Source organism: Homalodisca vitripennis, chromosome 3, assembly GCF_021130785.1.
Source record: "Homalodisca vitripennis isolate AUS2020 chromosome 3, UT_GWSS_2.1, whole genome shotgun sequence".
NCBI lineage: Eukaryota > Metazoa > Arthropoda > Insecta > Hemiptera > Cicadellidae > Homalodisca > Homalodisca vitripennis.
The window spans coordinates 56,821,264-56,840,683 of NC_060209.1; the positions used below are offsets into that span (position 1 = coordinate 56,821,264).

The 19,420-nt window shown below is 33.3% G+C and overlaps 1 protein-coding gene across 2 annotated transcripts in view; it reads left to right on the forward strand.

Annotated features, from left to right (window-relative positions):
• Positions 1-19,420, forward strand: part of LOC124356926 (ATP-dependent RNA helicase me31b) — a 47,996-nt gene that overhangs the window by 10,113 nt on the left and 18,463 nt on the right. Inside the window, exon 1 of one of the 2 annotated variants that reach the window (XM_046808231.1) lies at positions 13,347-13,539. The exons of the other annotated variant lie outside the window; for it this stretch is intronic. Coding sequence (XP_046664187.1) covers positions 13,424-13,539 — 116 coding nt within the window. The 5' untranslated portion in view covers positions 13,347-13,423. Of the gene's footprint in view, positions 1-13,346; positions 13,540-19,420 lie in introns of those variants that run through there. 2 annotated transcript variants of the gene reach the window in all.

A 19,420-nucleotide genomic window follows, 5' to 3' on the forward strand; every position in this document is an offset into this window, starting at 1 on the left:
ATATGGATCTAAGTGGATTCGGTTGGAGAGGATTCATATGGTGCATTTAAGCCTCAAGGGCCTTTTGCCCATCCCAGAATCATACCACAAGGCCTACAAGTCTATGATTTCAGCAGTTCCACAAACCGCTGAAAACAACCTATCAGGTCCTCCTGGAGAAATTCACCACCCTTTTCCAAACTACCAAAGATGGCATGCCGCTCCATTGCTATTATGGGACAATCAAAGAGCAAGTGTTCGGCAGTTTCATTCTGCTCATCACACATTCTACAGAGCGGATCCTCCTGAAGGATGCCGATTCTGTGAAGATGCTTCATGTAACTTAAAATATAAAATTTTTGCTTTATTCTAGATTAACATATAAATAAATGAATTAATACAAAACTCTAACTACTCTTTTTTATTGGCTAAAATAGTAAATTAATTTCTCATAAATTCAGTCTGATTTAAATATTATCTACTAAAAATGTTTAATAATAAATGTTATCGTTATAAAAATACTTGGGACGTAAGAAAGAAAATAATATATAGGCTACATGAATAATCAGTCATCAAGTATGAATCCTACCTTTATGTTTTTTATAAATATTTGTTGTTTTATCATACACTACTATGTCGCCGCTGTCTGCTGCAATCCTGTTTTGGTGGGCAGTTGTTTGTGATTATCATACCTGTAAGTTGCGATCGGCCAGGTCACACTCGCTCCTGTGAACCGCTCCATAATGTGATTCAATACGCTACATAGGCAGGTCTTACACCGACCACAAAACCCCTAACTTAGCTTTTCGTTCTTTAATGCCGACCGTTAGTCTGTTGGACTTGTGGAGTTGCAAACAATGAGTGAACATCGGTGCTTTCACATTGAGTGGCAAATTTCAGTGTGTAGTGCCAAAACGCGCTATGAGCATGTGCAGTGGCCCAGCACTCAGCATTTATACCGCCGCCATTTCTGGCATCTATATTGGGTTTGTTTCATTTCAGTTCTGGTGATATTACCATAGTAAAATTCTGGTGTCTTCCTTAAGCTCTGAGTGCAGTAGTATTAGGTGGAACTGACTTGATAGAAACCTGAAACACAAGATGGAATAAATTCTAAACTGTCTTGGCACTTTTCAGTCTCTTCTGTGTTGCCTTAAATCATGAAACAGTGAAGCATTCGACTCAGCAAGAGACTACTGCTGAATGAGGCGGGTAAGGGGAATTTACGTCGCAGTAAAATGCCGAAACTTGTCTTGCCTGTCTAAATGGGCCCCAAAGCCAACAGCTTTTATTTGTATCTCGTCTGCGTTTTCTGGCCTGTGTAAACTTGTGCAATTATTGCTTGTGTAAACCGCTCCTACGGGCTGATTAATAGTAAGAGATCTGATATGAACAAGCAGGAAATTTTATGCTCATTATTTAACAAACCATACTATCGGACGCATATTTCCCCCTGATGGTGTCGTACCCAAGATCTAAAAATCAATGCCTATTTTGTAGATGTATCCGTCTATTTCTGCTTAAATCGTCAACATTGTTAGTGATATAAAGAAAAGTTTTAAATAGTTTCACCATTTTTCCGTGTTTTAGAAATAAAACACACCTGTACGGGGTCTGTATAATAAGTAACCGGACTGACTTCAGGAAATTTTTTATTGGCAAAATATGTACAATTTTTCTTTAGAAATCTTCAAAGTAGTCCCCATTGGAGTCGATAACACGCTGATACCGTATTTTCCAATCCCTGAATGCTCCCTGGAAGTTGGCAACCTCGATGTTGTCTAGAGCCCTCGTCGTAGCACGTTGAACGTTTTCCAGAGTCCCGAACCACGTCCCCTTAAGGTGTCTCTTGATCTTGGGGAACAGAAAGAAGTCCGGTGGTGCCATATCCGGGCTGTAAGGAGGCTGTGGCAACGTTGCCCTCGACTGTTTTGCCAACTGTTCGGTGACGAGCAGGCAGGTGTGTGACGGTGCATTGTCGTGATGGAGAATCCACGAATCGGCAATCTCCGGACGGACTCGGTGAACCCGGGCGGTTAGTCGACGGAGCACCTCTGTAGTACTGGCTGTTTACTGTTTGACCGGGTGGCACAAACTCTTTGTGAACAATGCCTTTCACGTCAAAGAAAGCAATGAGCTTCACCTTCAAGAAAGCAAGAAGTCTACTTCACCTTCGATTTACTCATGCGCGCTTTTTTTGGTCGTGGTGACGCCGGTGTGTGCCACTCCGAACTCTGCCGCTTCGTCTCAGGATCGTATTCAAAAACCCACGTCTCGTCTCCTGTAATAACGTGGTTGAAAAACTCTGGTTCGGTTTGCAGTCGATCAAGGATTTCCGAAGCGACAGCAACACGACGCTTCTTTTGCTCATCAGTCAGGTGTTTGGGTACCAGCTTCGCGCAGATCTTCCTTATGCCCAGATCGTTCTTAATAATGTTTTGAACGGTCATCTTATCAATTCCGACCTCATCTGCGATAGCCCGAATGCTCAGACGACGATCACTGTTCAACACATCACGCACTTTTTGCACATTTGTGTCCGTCTGACTCGTTAATGGAGGACCGACGCGCTGTTTGTCATGGACATCACCGCGGCCCTCCCGGAAATTTCTGTGCCACTGAAACACCTGAGTTCTGGACAGAGCATCCTCACCGTAAGCCTCTTGAATCATTTGAAGAGTCTCTGTGGCCGTTTTCTTGAGTTTGACACAAAATTTAATGCTAAAACGTTGCTCGATCGTACTCTGCATTTTCACTCCGACGGGGTAACTGAACATGCACTCCGCTCTCACTCGATACTAACTCTCCAAGCGCTTGGAGGCAACTGCTGCAGCCCGGTTCTCTTTCACTAGACCCCCCACCACCACTACAGCACCAGATACCGGTTAGCAGACGCTTTGACGGAGCGGGGCAGGCTCAGTCCGGTTACTTATTATACAGACCCTGTATTCAAGCTGATTTGAGACGCGATAACCAGCAACGCCATTAAGTGTCAAGACCTAGGCCACTGCACGCACTTGTGGCATGTTTGGTGCTAGATACTGAAATCGACCACTCCGTGTCAAAAACACAAATCCTTTTCTATTTTTGTTTGTTTGTAATGTTTATAAAAACTATTGACCGTGAAACCACTATTTTTGTACCGTGAAAGAGCCATGAACTTGATGTTTAAGATTGAGTGGGAACCCTGGTAAGTGTGATCGACAATTGTATTCGCGACCACCACCTATCACCAGTTAACACCATAATCAGTTCCATGTTCACAGCGTAGTACAGGTCTAATAGGAGATACTCATTATGATCTTGACACAAAATCATGCCTAGTGTCATGTAGTTTACGTCAACTGTCCTCGTGACCTGGGCGAAGGTGCTTAAATAAATTTTACTGAACCATACTGTTATACCTTAGCTCATGTGCATGTGTTTTATTTATCTACAATATTTGTCAGTTATATCAATATCATAAATAAAAAAAAATATAGATGTGAAAGAAATATATAATTTATTATAAAGCAATATGTAAATTAATCCTCACTGAATTGATGTTTAAATACTGAAACTTAAAAATAGTTTAAATACTGAAACTTAAAAATAGTTTGATTCTGTTATAGTATTTAACACATTCACTGCTGCCAGAAAATACGTAAAATACAAGCCCATGCTGAAAATATTTTTTTTAGGTTTTACTTACCATTATTATGTGGAGACTTCATATGCACCATCAATGAATGTGTATATGTCCATATATACATATATACAGCAACAATATAGTAGCGGCACCGGAAGGTGCCGGCCGCACTCGGCAGGTCAGATGCCATTGGACACCCGACGGTGTCAGTCGCGTCCGTCACTTTCCACGCACAACACTTTTCACTGTTCAAATTGTTTACAGTATTCATTCATTTGTAACCGTCATACACACAATTATATACAATATTTACAATATTTCCACTTTTTCCTGCCTCATTTTCTTTTCCTACTCATGATACTTGTCGAAGCATCTCAGTGCACATAGGCCAGGTTCGCCAGGGCACTGGGCACAAAAGAAAAGGGTCATGGTTCTTTTCTTTGTCTTTGAGCATTCTCTGCATCGTTTTCTCTTCATCCTTTCTCCTGTGTTGTCAAGGTGTGTCCATTTTTGACAATACGTGTCTGACAGTTGTTTGTTGTCTAGGCCGAGTGGAGGTGTGATTGCGTTTGCTGCAGGCAAAAGCATGTTGATGATGGACAATCTAAAGTGGGTACAGCGATCTTTTCCTTGGGTTGGTTTGTAAATAAAGTTTGAAGGAGTTCACCAACAACGTCTGAAGGAAATGGACGAAGATCTTTTTTGTACCAGCGAATTGATTTGTGTTCGAAGGCATAATAGCTCATAAGCTGATCATTTCGGTCCACACCCTTCATATGGGCGTTGTACTGTATTATGGGCAGAGGCTTTTGGCGAGGTTGGTTATACCTATTCATTGAGATTGCCCAATCATTCTCAAACTCTGTGTGATAGGTACAACACCTGACGCTTGTCGCACCATTTTGCTATCAAAAACACCATTGGCGTACCGTTTCTGGCCTTTTCTCCTCTGGCAAGACGAGCTGTCTTGAGATCTAGCGGAACATGCTTTCGGTCCTGAGCGCATTGTGCCGGTGCAGTAGGTTTTCTCTCACTCAGTAACTCCGGTTGCAAGGGGGTAACTGATATAAATAATTATCCATATACAATGAATGGCCCACCCCAAGCATTCCCCTCATCAAATACTTGACTACTTTGCTAGCATGACCTTTTCCTCCAAGTTCACCTCCCTTCCCAGAATACACAGTGAAACTTACACAAAGTCCATCCCGGTTCACACATAACGAGTAAATCTTGATACCATATTTATGGCGCTTTCCTTGAATGTATTGTCGAAAGTGCAGACGTCCTCTCCATAGCACCATTCCTTCATCAATCGACAACTCTCGACTTGGTAGTAGATGGTTTTCATCTTTTGATTGAAATAGTCAATCAAAAGCCTGACTTTGTAGAGGCGATCATCAGGTACAGTCTCTTCGTCACTTTCATAAAAATTTAAACATCTTAGGATCAGGAGAAATCTGTCTCTGCTCATTTGGGATCTCACGAATCCAAAATTAAACATACATACGATCAGTTTTCCAGTAATCGTTATAGACGATTGATTTTTACAGTTCCCATGTGAAAGATTAGCCCGAAAAATTTTTTCAGTTCAGCCACTGTCAGTTCCTGCCAATTATTTATTCTTGATTTTATTTTGAGGTTAGGGGAAAATAATATTTCCCAGGCATTTTTGTTAGTGGCAGACACAATTTTTTCCAACAAGGTATCATCAAGTAGTAAAAAAAAACCAATCGATAGGATCGTTTGTTCCGGGGGCAGGTACAAGCAATTTGTTTTCTTTTGTGAAGGGAATTCTTCTCCGCATACCTGCAGTACGAAGTGACCATATATTGGGTCAGAAATCACTTGATCAGCTTCCTGGTCATCCGTGTCCTCATCCTCGATGTCCACAGGCGCCACCAACATTGACAATAGGCGGCGCGTCAAGCTGGGCTTGGTCAATGTCACTCTCCGGGCCGGCAGACGCCACAGAATCGTCAGAACTACTTTCCACATCACTCTCACTCAAATAGTGTCTTATTTGGCTAGAACTAGGACCATCCATTGTTCACAACGAAGTTCACAGCCCCTTACAACTATAACAATACACCAAACACACAGATTAGCCGATGAACTCAACCCGAACCACGTGGAACAACAAACAAGGGTACTCTACACACGCGGCGCGAAATATACCTTCCTCACGCAGAAGCTGAAACAGCACTGACGTTGTGAAATCTAGAAGGTGGCGTGACACCGTCCGGTGCCGAACGCACCCGAGGACACCCGAAGCGCGGCACCGTGCGGTGCCAGCCGCATTCAATGTGTTAAATAGACAATTCTTATTGCAGTGGCAGTAAAGAATTTCTAGCTTTTGAACATGCAAATACAGGTACAAATATGATGTATTTTTATTTATATTATATAGTTTAACTGGTTCTGAGTACTTTTAAACATACATCCCAAGATGGCATGGTTCTGAACAGGGTATAGAAAGGACAGGAAAGAATCTGTTATCTGAGACAGCACAGCTTATCTGTCTGTTATTAGCATTCCTTAGTTTGAACACAGCAGTAACAGATGGTTGCAGATAATACAGGCTTGTAAAAGTATTTATCAGTTTGGTGGGTGTGACATTTGTGGATGGGCTTTGTATAGGCCTTAGCTTGCATACAGTGCTGAGTGTAATATTTTTTAGTGTATTGTGTTTATGACACAATTGCATAGTATAGAATATTGTTATACATTTTTTTCTCAGTATTGGTTTGATACCTTACTTACTTAACTGTAGCTGCAGGAAAACCTATAAAAAGTGGCAAGCGTAAAACAGTGTTGAATGTTTTTAAACGCTTTGCTGTTTTGGGTGAAAAAACTAGTAAGCAACTTCAACCAGTGTGCACTCAGTATATAAATGTTGAAAAGAAGAAACCATTAGGAATATTGTAACATCAAGAAAATCACATCCAAGTCCAAGTCGCTGTGACTGGGGGGGGGGGGGGGTGGATCCCCCACATCTTTAAAATATAATAGAAATAAAACTGAAATACCATGGGTTTGTTATTGGTTGTATTAGGAAAGTAATTTTTTTTCTCCAGCAATACACACATATTGTGGAGATTACTCTAGGAAAATTGATTTTGCTTTTGAAAATGAAGCAGACTGTCTTTAATTGTTAGAAAGAGATATTTAAATTGGCGTCATTCTTAAAAGATCGATGAGGGAATTTAGGAAACAAAAAAAAATATTGTATTTATGGACAAAACATGGGTAAATGTTGGGCAAACGACTTCGAAAATATGGAAAGATCAAACTATCAAAACCCCCAAAGGATTCTTAACTGGGCTTATGACAGGTTTGAAAGACACAATTCAAGGAGGACCCCTGTGTCATTGTGCATGCAGGAGGACAAATTGGCTTTGTTGAAATAGTGCAACTTACTTTTTAGAAAAAAAAAAATAGCAGCCGATTTTCATGCAGAAATATATGGAGGTATGTATGAAAAATGGTTTATAGAATAATTAATCTTCAAAGTTTCTCCTGGTACTGTTGTTATTGATAATGTTCCGTACCATTACCGAAAAGTTGATAAAGCAATACCAATAAAAAGAGGCAAGAGATTTGGTTAACAGAAAAAAATCTACATTTTATACTCGACAGCTTGAAGAAATGCTTGCCGAGGTTCAAACTATTAAACATAGCAATGGAATGATCTATTGAATTACATTCGTTTGACCGATCATTTTAGTTAAGTTCCTGAACCATTTTTTCTCACGATCCGATCGGTTTTCATATTACAAATTTTAAAACAAAGAAATTGAGGTTATGTTTTGATATCATGGTTACATTTAATACCCAACTGAACTAATAATGTCAGCATATTGTCAGTAGGCCCAGTTTCCCACAAACATCAGTTTTCGTCATCAGAGTGGCATTGGTTGGGCGACAGCTGGTGTAAATCTGATCAGTTCTCTAATCGACTATTCGGTTTAACTATTTCCCTGCTAACGTGACAATTTGGTCTGACAATTCAAACTGTTGAAACTAAATCGTCCAGCCTTTTGTTACATATATGTATGAGGAGCCTTACATCATGATTTTTCATAGTCCATTACCGCAATCTAATGAAAACTTTATTACTTAAACCACAGCCATCCTTGTATTTAGTTACAGTGTAGTTGTGTTGTGATGGCATGATTTTATTTTTTTGTCAGGTGTCATCTTAAGGCAAACATAAACTTTATTAAGAGCCGGTAATTGATTACTATAATTACACTTTTTCTGAGGGCAACGATAGAGAAGGTTCTATTTGGCACCCGTGTCTTTCTACAGGTCACGAATTAATCGCATGTCTGTTACTTAAGTACCAATGCATTCTTTTTATAATGGTCTACAGAGTTTTATATATATATATATATATATATATATATATATATATATATGCGTTTTTGTGTACTTTCTGTAGTTACATAATCAAAGTAACAAATTACTGAAGTTTTACAAATTATATTTTGGTTATAATTAGTTTTTTCAATATTTATTTTGGTGCATCGTTGTGAGTCTCTGCATGTATTGAGAAACTACTGATCGTTAGTACTTAAGTTACTAATTGCTGATACATAGGTATTTTTGTAATTCTTTGGATATATAAAACTATGAACTATAAAAGTTTATTAAAATAACAGCACGATTTTTAAATTACATTTTTTTAAGTTCATATTTTCTACGTTTATATTTTTAAATACCAACGTGTCTGCTTGTTCTATGTGCAGACATCAGCTGCTTAGTGGTAAAAAGAGATTGTTAATTTTTATTTTAGATTTGCATCGGACTTTGTGCAGTTGACATTAAATCTACTCATAAAATTAAAATGAATTTAAATAAATACGTAGATATTTTCTACGTATATATTTTTCAATACCAACGTGTTTGCTTGTTGTATGTACGGACTCTGCTTAGTGGTAAAAAGAGATTGTTCATTTTTATTTTAGATTTGCGTTGTACTTTGTCCAGTTTCATTTAATCTACTCATAAAATTAAAATTAATTAGTGTAATGAATTATTTTAGAACATATTGTTACAGGTACAGTGTAAAATTACGTAACTACTTTGTGTAATTTAAAACTAATTTATAATTAATAAATGTTTTGGTTTGTTTTATATAATGTTTGTAAATACTAAAATACATATTCAATTGCTTCTCTAGATCAACTATTTTACACAAGATTGAATAGATATATGTATATTTAAATTAGAAACAAAAATTTAATACATTTTAAACATATTGTTTTCTTTACAGACACATGTTCCCTAATTTGCAACTTAAAAGTATAATCATACAATTATATATAAAGACTATGCCATGAAAACCTGATAATTAAGTTTATTCCTTAAATTTTGACACTGTATTCTTATTTTCATCTATTTACAGTTTACTAGAGATTAACTTCAATGACGATAAGCATGAAACATACATTGTATAATATGTAAAAAAAATGTTAATGGAGAAAGTTTATTAATAACCCCTTTTGGAGGCTACATTAGTAAAAATTTAATCTTGACAAATTTAAGCAACATTATATTGTAGTGAAAACCAATTTAAAAAAGAATTAATATTAAAATATATTATTGTTTTCCTTGCCACTTCAGTTTTGTTACTTTACAAATCTTCTTTTAGATTATCATGAAGTGGTCTCATTTGAACATTTACCAAAAGTAAACTACTGGATTTTAGTGAAGTTTACTACAGAAAAAAACTATTAAGCACTTTGTTTTAATGATTAATCAGGTGCCTTACCATAGAAACCCTGATGTATGCTTTGTAAGAAAAGTGTCCAAAAATTGACAATGTGGGAGAAATACATAGCTTATTGAGGATATAGTAGAGAGGCCTATTTGCCATATCCCTTATGTGGGTAGAAGAGGGCAAGTAATATTTAGATGAAACCTAGTAAATTTCAATATTTAGTAATTTTAGGATAAAAAGAATCTTTGTTCCTATAGTGAATGTATTCATAAATATTAAAATATCTTAGTTTACCGTACATTGATTGCTAAAAATTAATTGTTGTATCGTATGTTAAGAAAAGTATTTCATTCAGAATAATTCAGTTTAAAATAATACAATTTACAAATAAAGATACTTTTACATTATGAACTATGTGTACATTTTCTGGACTACATAAAATTCACTAATGTTACAGTCAATTTTAATCATGATCTAAAATATTTTTACTGTAAGAACACACTAAAACCTGATCAGTTTATTTTCACTTAACAATAAAATGGTATTTTTTGGTGCCTGAAAATATAATATATTTCAGTAGTTAAAACTATTCAATTAAAAAAAACTATTCCAAGTCTTTACAATTGGTGATAAATAACTGGAAATTAATTTGTATGTAGTCAGAAACAGGCTTATAACAGGAAAATGAAATGAATGTAAGCCAAAAACAGGCTTAAAATAACTGGAAATTGATATGTCATGATATGTCTGTTACTTCTGTGGACACCTACAGCACAAATCTGAACAAAAAGTTGTGAAGTAATTATTTCTAGGCTGGACCACACGGCCAGTTTTATTTAGAAAAGGAATTACTTTTAATATCTGTTTTTATCTTAAAATCCAATTTCTTAATTTTAACCCTACAACTGGCAGTCGCCTGATTATCAGTCGATATTAATGTTTCTGTAGTGGCAGTCGCCTGAAAATCAGTCGATTTGACACGTGCCCGTTTGACATCTGTTATAATCAATACACGAACTAAACTGCAATGATTCATATACCACTGGAATCAGAAATAGTTGCTGATTTGATCGATGTATTTTGTTTTGTTTTGTATGCCATGATTTAAGTATGACATATTGAAAACGAGAGTTGTTTGTAAACAGTCGGCCATTGTTGTTGTATTGTTACCCGGTCGCGTTATTCTTGTCCATCTAAAACGTAAGTTTATTACATGAAATAAGTGTTTTTATGTAATAAGTGTGTTTATTTATGCGTATAAATTCTCGTATATTGTGTTTTATCAGTTTATTTTGTCATGTTATGAAGAAATATATGTGAAAAAATATATTATTGAGATTTTGTGTTCTAGGTTATGTGCAGTGTTGTGATAGTTTTAGTTAGCTTTCGGATCATTTTCATATGCGATGATCATGATATAAAGCTTCTTTATTTATTTTTATAGGCTTACTTTTAATGTATTTTAGGAATTTTTCGAGTAATAATTAAGGTTTTGATGAATTTTTGTAACACAGTCGTATCCATAGCAACGAATTTAGCCGTATTGTACTATCTTCAGATTAGAGTATTTCATAATTGTTTTAATTAAAAAAAGTGTAGTAAACTATACATTTTCTAAAACTATAAAAAATTTTCAACATTTTGGGTATTTTGGAAATATTTTTTTTTTCACACAATATGTCTTTTATAGGTGCACCCCCACCACTTTTACATACCTTTTTTATTTTTTGAAAACAAACTTAGTAAAAAAAAGTGATAAATTTCTTATATTTTTGGGTTTTTATTTCCATGAATACAAAGTAAATTTTCTTGTGAAAACAGTGATATATAATACATATAGGTTTATAATCAAATTATATATTAAAAAAAAAAAAAAAAAAAAAAAAAAAAAAAAAAAAAAAAAAAAACCAATACTACTGCAAAACACCTCAAAATGGCCTGCCACTTGAGGAAATTTCAACTGCCAGCTCGAGGGTTAAAATGTTGTATTTGGAAATTGTACTTTTTCAATAATGGTCCAAGTTAAAAAAGTGTTTTTCTAATGGCGTATTGAATAAAGGTTGTAATGTGATTTGTAATACCTAAAATATAAAAGTTAAAAAATAAAACCTACCTACATTACTTTTTTACATGACACAGAATAACGTTTATTGGTTCAAAAACATTTAAACTAGTTGTATTTCTGAAGTGAGGCTTCCATTCTTCCCTAAACCTCACCAATCATACCAGTAAAACATCAAGGGTTCCAAATAGCTCTAAATATACTGTTAACAATAATATATTTGTAAATGGTTCTGAGAGCAAACTTCTTTCATACAGCATAAATATCATCAGTTTCAATGTTGGGTTTATACGCAGGCAGGATTTGAACATAATAGACTAGAGTGGGTACAGTATTCTGCTGGCTATGAAAGTGACCTTGGAGTTGCTACAGCTGTTCCGTTTCGGTGAAAGCTCTCTGTCTAACTAAATATTGTATTTCATTAATCTTTTTAATGCTTTGTTGATAAATTATTTTGTATACTATGTATGATCTTTGGGCTTATGTTTTGTTTGAGGATCCTTACTGTCATTACTGGGTAATTTATCTCTACAAATACATATTGTTTCCATTATGATGAATATCTTCTTGATCCCCATATGTTTGTAAGTATGTATTGTATAAATTATCTTTCTAGTGATGTTTTCAGTATAGGAAATTATGAAGTTTTTATGGATTTGATGTAATCTAAATAATATCTTAAGCTAAATAGTTTGATACAAAAGTTGGCTTAGTTCGATATTTTCTAATATGTTATTAACATTTAATTTATTAAACTGTTCATGACCACCTCAATTAGGAATCTATTGAATTGAAGCAGGTAAATGTAAATTAATTTATTTTATTTATACTGTGAAATCTATTCTACATTCGAGTTACACAATTTGCATCAGCTAGACTAGTATTATCAGAATATATAAATACTACAAATGTAAGAACTTTACTTGTGTATAACTATATTACCAATATAAAACAGTGTTCTAGTGACTGGTGTAAACATCGTAAATTTGTAATGCAAATTGTATGTAACTAAATGCTATTAATTAGGTTTCTACAAAACACTATGTTAGAAATGTACAGCATAATATACTCCTACAAACTATTCTCTAGTATCTAAACTACATTATGCAGTGTATAAGAGAAAGAGCTAATGAATCAAATTTATTGAACTGTCAGGACTTGTTAAGTTTTTTTAAATGTTGTCTTAAAGTTTAATAATTTTGCGGTAAGCCTAAAAAACAAAATATAACTAAAGAAATTTACATACCATATATATATGTCTCCTTTTCTTTATATGCTTTTTTGGGATTATTTATTGGTCTCAAACTTTGCTATGCTCAGATTCTGAGTTTTGGTATTATTTCATCTGAATTCATAAATATTTTAATAATAACAAAATACAAAACACCAATGTAAATATTTTACAAATAACATATTTGTCAATGACATGAATATGAGATGGCATGTATCATGTAGCCAGTGTCCAAACAATACTGATACATGTCATTAAAAAGTTTGAGTTTTCCTTATAAAATGTGCTTGTTTAGTGGCTTATTTGTTACCTTTTTAAATATGAAAAAATCTACTAAATGGAGTTTAGATCATTGATATGTAAACCTCTGTACTAATATTAAAAATTTGAATTTTATATGAAGTTCAGCCTTTTTTTACTATAAAAATAAATTTGTCATATGAAAGTTCAATATATTTTTCTTGTCAATAAATAGGAATGGTAGTGTTGTTGTTATTTCGATTAAATAGAGATTCAATTGTAGAATTTCAGTCATTTAAAGAACGAAGGAATGTGATGAATGAATTCCTGTTAAAACCTATTTGTAGGCTAACAGTAGCAGCAGTGGAAGAGATAAAAATATCAGAACCTTATCACCATCTTCCTCTTGTACATAGCCTCTGCTTGCTTGAATATGAACCTGCTTTGTGCATGTCCATGCAGTCTTCCACATGTCAGTCCTATACTGGTCATAACGTGCTCTGCTCTCCCGGGGGTCTGTCTCAGTCTTGCTTGTCCTATGTTCTGACTGTATCCGAAATGATGGAAGTTGTGGCTCCTGTTCCCGCACAATCTACTCTTTATTTTTCTGAAAAAACCAAGGATGATTTAGAGAAAAAGGATGTAGGAAAAAAAGAAAGCAAGGAGAACAAAATGTATGTATTTAATTTGCTGTCTTTATTTCTTTAGATTTCTAAGTAATATAATGTAACAATCTTGCTCCTAAATTTATAAAGTGTGAAACCTGGAAATTTCAAGTTATTTTTCTTTACATTATTAGTAATATGTTAAGATAAACTAGCATACACACCAAGTCACTGACGTCAACATTTATGACTTTGAAGTAGCAGTTTTTGTCATGTATTCTGATTAAACTGTATAACCAAATCATATCATTTCTACGGATTGATTAAAGAAAAAATTTTCAATTCTCGTCAATATGCTGCAAATTTATCAATTTTAATACGTGGATATAATGCACGATTTGAATGAAATTGGCACTTTTAAATTATTTTTGTTAACCCAAGAACTGGCAGTTGATTTTACTCTATTTAGTAGGCAGTTTTTTGTCAATTTGCTTTTTATATGTGTAAGAATCCTTTTTTTTTGTAAACCTATGTGTATATTTGATATAATTTTGTTGGCAATAAATTTAAAAAATACTGTGATCTATAATCTAAATCCGTAATTTCAATATTTCAAATTTCCTTGCAAATCAAAGTTATTACAAAAATAAAAAGGTGGTGGAGATATACTTAGGAACGATAGTGTTGTTAATAAATTAATAATTTCAAGAAAACAAAATGTTCCAAACTATTCTCGTTTTATGTGTTTTTTTTATTTTTGTTCAAATAACATATATAGTATATAAACTGGAAATGGTACTACTTAAAAATCATAGTTAATTTTAATATATAAAATTATAGCATAAAACACATCAATTCATATCACAACATACTTTTTATTATATATATATGAAAATGTCCTGACAGACAGACCGATTCAACATCCAACAAATCCATGAAAGATAGTAGAGACATGAAATTTGGTGCATAGGTTATCTTGTGCCCTATAGGTGCACTAAGGGAGGAATTTTCTCTCTGGCCCCAGGGCTCCGCCCCACTAGCCTCAAAAGTGTGAAAATTCCTATAAGAAATGTGCATTGGTACAACCAGTGTTATTAATTGAAAGAGCCTGTTAAATGTAGTCATGTTCTATGTAAACATTGTATATAACAAAACTGTTGTATGTTTAACCCTTTCAATCCCAACGTTCGTATACACGGACATAAAAAATATCTCCATAAAATCCCGGCGTCTGTATATACAGACGTTCACTAAAGATTTTTTATGTAATATAAAACATAATTAAGTTGTCTCTTATGTTATACCAAAATGGTCACAAAGAAATTTGTTTTCTAATACAATTATGTTTTGTGCTATATATAGTATATTACTGGAGGTATGGAATGAATAATCAATAAGGCGTAGTAGCTTACTTCGTTTCTCTATGCTAATCAACTGTGATCGGCCACTCACTGCAGTTTGTTGCCAAGTGGTTGTTGCGTTGTTCTTTGGCCGTGTTACTATGATTGTTATGATACATTTGTAGTGTAGAGACTTTTTTCAAGTGTTGTGAGTTTTTTTTTTTTTTTTTTTTTTTTTTTTTTTTTTTCAAAAAATTAAGCATGCAAGGTAGCCTCATTAAAAAAAATGTTGATGTCACCTAAAAAAGTTTGGTTTCAATTATTTTTTGTAATAAAGTGATGAAAATTGGTGAGGTTGTTTACTATTAAATATACTTTTTTGCATAGTGGTCAGATTAGTGATATCTATTTTTTTTTTTCTTTTAAGAAATCAAATCAGAATTTAAAAAAATAATATTTAAGTAATCTCATTTTAAATATGTATTGCATGTATACATATTTTTTACATTTATTATACATTTCATGTGACATAAATATATATTAAATATATATATATATATATATATATATATATATATATATTATATATATATATATATATGTTTGTGTATATATTAGGTTTTCTTATCTGGATAACTGTGCTCAACAGTGATAAAGAAAAATTTGAAATAAGAAGTTTTATTACTATTAAGCTTACTCTATGCTTTCAAGACTACAAATGGAAACAAATTTATAATTTGAGAAAATCATTAACCCAGGCATTTTTCAAAATGTCCGGGAAAAAAAATCCCAGTAATTTTTTATAATGGCTCTACCAAAAATCCCAGCACTAATTTGCAATTTTGTAAAGTTTTGTTAAAATATTTTTTTCTTTCTTATTTTCCAACCAAATTATGTATATTTATTTATTTATTAAACAGCAAGATTTATATTAAACAGCAATTAAAGATTTGTTTAGTCAATTATGATTATAATTACAGAAGGTTAATGATTATAATAGTTTATGAATATTCTAGAAAGTGTATTCATTTAAATCTTATACTTTATAAATTTCACATGGTGAACAAAGTTGACATTAAGATGTACAAATTTTGAAATTGAATGCTGAGTCAATTTAGAATTCCAGGGTTGGTATATAAAGGTGTACATGACATTTGACTCTATACGAGTTAGTGGTGTTCTTTACGAGCCTGCAGGCTAAGGAAACCAACAATCATGTAACAAGTTGACGTTTTTGACATGCAAAAAGCACTCCTTGCACTTAGCATAAAGTTGCATTTTCTGTCCAGATTACTCAGCTGACTCAGGCTGTTTGTACAGTCAGTTTTCTGTAGGCTAAGGTACAATTAGAGTCAAGAATTTCTAATTATGGTCTTATACTAGGAGAACCAGAAGTGAGAATGTAGGGATAATGAGAATACATAACTCTGTGATGCCAACCCCTTTGCTATATAATAAGAATAAGCTACAATAATGCAGCTATAACAAGTGAGGATTGATCGGATCAACAATAATGCAGAGTGTAACAAGTGAGGAATGATCGGATCAATAATGCAGGGCATAACAAGTGAAGAATGATTGGATCAACAATAATGCAGGGTGTAACAAGTGAGGAATGATCGGATCAACAATAGTGCAGGGTGTAACAAGTGAGGAATGATCGGATCAACAATAATGCAGGGTATAACAAGTGAGGAATGATCGGATCAACAATAATGCAGGGTATAACAAGTGAGGAATGATCGGATCAACAATAATGCAGGGTGTAACAAGTGAGGAATGATCGGATCAATAATGCAGGGCATAACAAGTGAAGAATGATCGGGTCAACAATAATGCAGGGTATAACAAGTAAGGGATGATCTGATCAACTCTTAACATAATGTTTTGTCTGTAGTCAGTTCTGTTTCATTACTGAAAAGAAATTAATTATGTTTCCAAACGTGAATGTAGCTGAAAAATAAACTAAATAAATATTTACCAATATCAACATTTTACCCAAAAACATGAAAGGGTAATATATATATATATATAATATATCAAAACAATATATAAAAACATCATTTGTATAAAAATTGTCATACATATGGGCACATTCATTAATGCTTTACTACACACGGTTTAAAGTCAATTGAAATTTGAGAACACAGGGTGTGTGGCCTATTTTTGTAGTCATGATGATTCAATAGATAAGTTATGAGTTGATATCATATACGAGTAAGCCTGATGTAATGAGGATATCTCATATTTGGCTTTATAAAACTAGTACAGTAGAGTAGTTTATATCTCAGTATACCCATGTCACCAATTGTTCAATTAATAATTATCATGCTACAATGTGTTTGAATATTGAAATTAACCCAACTAGCATTTTTTTCATTTAGTCAAAACCTATTCAGTTAGTCCAGTGGAATACTGGATAGTAACATGTTCTTGCTTGTTTCTGTTGTTAATGCGGAGGTACCTGATATAGATAATCTGCTGTTTGCAGTAAAGAGTGTACAAGTATTGATATTTCATTACTATTTTAGTACAAAAAGTAACAAACTGTCACAGTACATTAATTTAATGTTCATAGAGTAAAGTTTGTGCATATATAACAATAATTATGCCATCCATCAGTTATCTAAGTTCAATTAACATGTCAAATAGAAGAGATACTTTTATACATTATAAGCCAAAAGCTCTTTCTGAAAATTAGTTTACAAGTTGTTAGGCATTAGCTGTCCAAGTCTATTGTAAGCAAAATCTTAGTTTGATATGATGATTCATTTGTTTCCATAAACATACAAAAACTTTGTAAATAGCTGTTACTAATTCTAGTGTTTAGAGTTGTCCACGTTTGTTTTAATATGGGGAGTGAGTATCCACCTGATTAGGAACCATAAAATTAGAGGCAGAATCACCTCTTCATTTACTCGCAATATAAATTTTAAAATGTCTGTAGAGGATTACTCCTACTTCAGAATAAATTTGTCACAAACTAAGCTCACAAATTTTGCAATTAATAATATTAATGCGAGAGAGAAATCGCACCCATGTCAGTTTACCTCACTTTCTTATAAGAGCATTTTAAGATGGTGATAGCGATATAATGATTTTACTAACATAGATTACATCTCAGAGCTGAACAAAATACAATATCTAATTCTTAATTGATTATAACTAAACTTGATTGTATTTACTACTTAAAAAATTACAGATTAGAATAAAAGTTTCTTAACTGGTGGGATTTTAAATTTGTGCAAAGTTTTGATCTCAACTGTTACTTTATATGCTTAAAAAATTAAAGATGTTTAAGTAGCAACTCATTATGTTTCCAAATATTGAATATTCAAATTAAAAAAAAAAACCATAGATAACTTACAAATAGACTCAAGAAATACTGTACCGTGTGTAATCCATTAATGTTTATCCTGTAACAGCCTAGTGTAGCCATATGGTCACAGACTTTACACCCTAATCTGATACCCTCATTAAAAAATCTGGGCTATTATAGGTTAATCTAGCTTAGCTAGAATATAAATAGTTTAAATTGAATGTAGCACATGATTTTATTATTAACTTGTAAACATGTCCTTTGATAATTTAATAAATTGTATTTTTAATTTAAAGCTTAAATATAGCAGTCATTATCAACTATACAAAATTGTGTAGTTGTGGTAGCCAAATGACATAATAGAAAACACAACAGTCTTTATTTCAATTATGAGGTTAATGAATTACGAGTTACTAATGAAACTATGCTTTGTTACTGTTATATGGATAGATAGTTGTGGTGTATGTTTGCATTATATACACGTATTCAAGATTATTTTGTCATTTTCGTAACAATGTTGAGCTTATTATGTTAAGCATAGTTGACAGTCATTTAAGTCCAAAGGTTGCTCATTTTTTTATTATATAAATATGATAGAAAAGCATAGCAAACATATCTTGAACTTTTAAAACCACCACCTCCTCATGATCGCTCTACTTTAAAGTACTGTCCACCACCAGGAACTGTGTCGATGACACTACAGGAACATAATTTTGGTTTTTTTAGAGAAAATTTAATAAATTGGCTTTATCTCAGTTCAAATCCAACCTGTTGCATAAAAGCAAAATTTTGTCTTCTTTGAGAATGGTTTTTAAAGAATTATTGAGTTTCTGCATAGTTTTGTTTGGTATAGTTAAAGAAGTATTATTGGCATGGAGAATCTATGTGGAACCTATAAAGGCCTGTGGAGGATCATTGAAATAAATTTAAAATATCACAGGTCCTAAAACTGGTTCTTGAGGTAAACCACGATCATTGACTTCCCAGGTAGAGTGAAAGGTAATGCCTAAGCCATTCATGGGTACTACTCTCTGTTTCCTTCCCATAAGGTATGAATCTAATCAATCTTTACCTATACCTCATATCCCATAATGTTTAAGTTTATTTAGGAGAATAAACTGGTAAATGGTTTACACAAAATCTTATATACTCACAGGTGCTACATAATATATTTCCTCTAATGCGATTTGAGTACAGTTTTTATAAATAAAAAATCTGCACTTAAGTTTGAAGAAAGAGAGTGAAATTCAAATTAAGAATCAGTGGGATTTTGACTAAAATTATGTAAAAA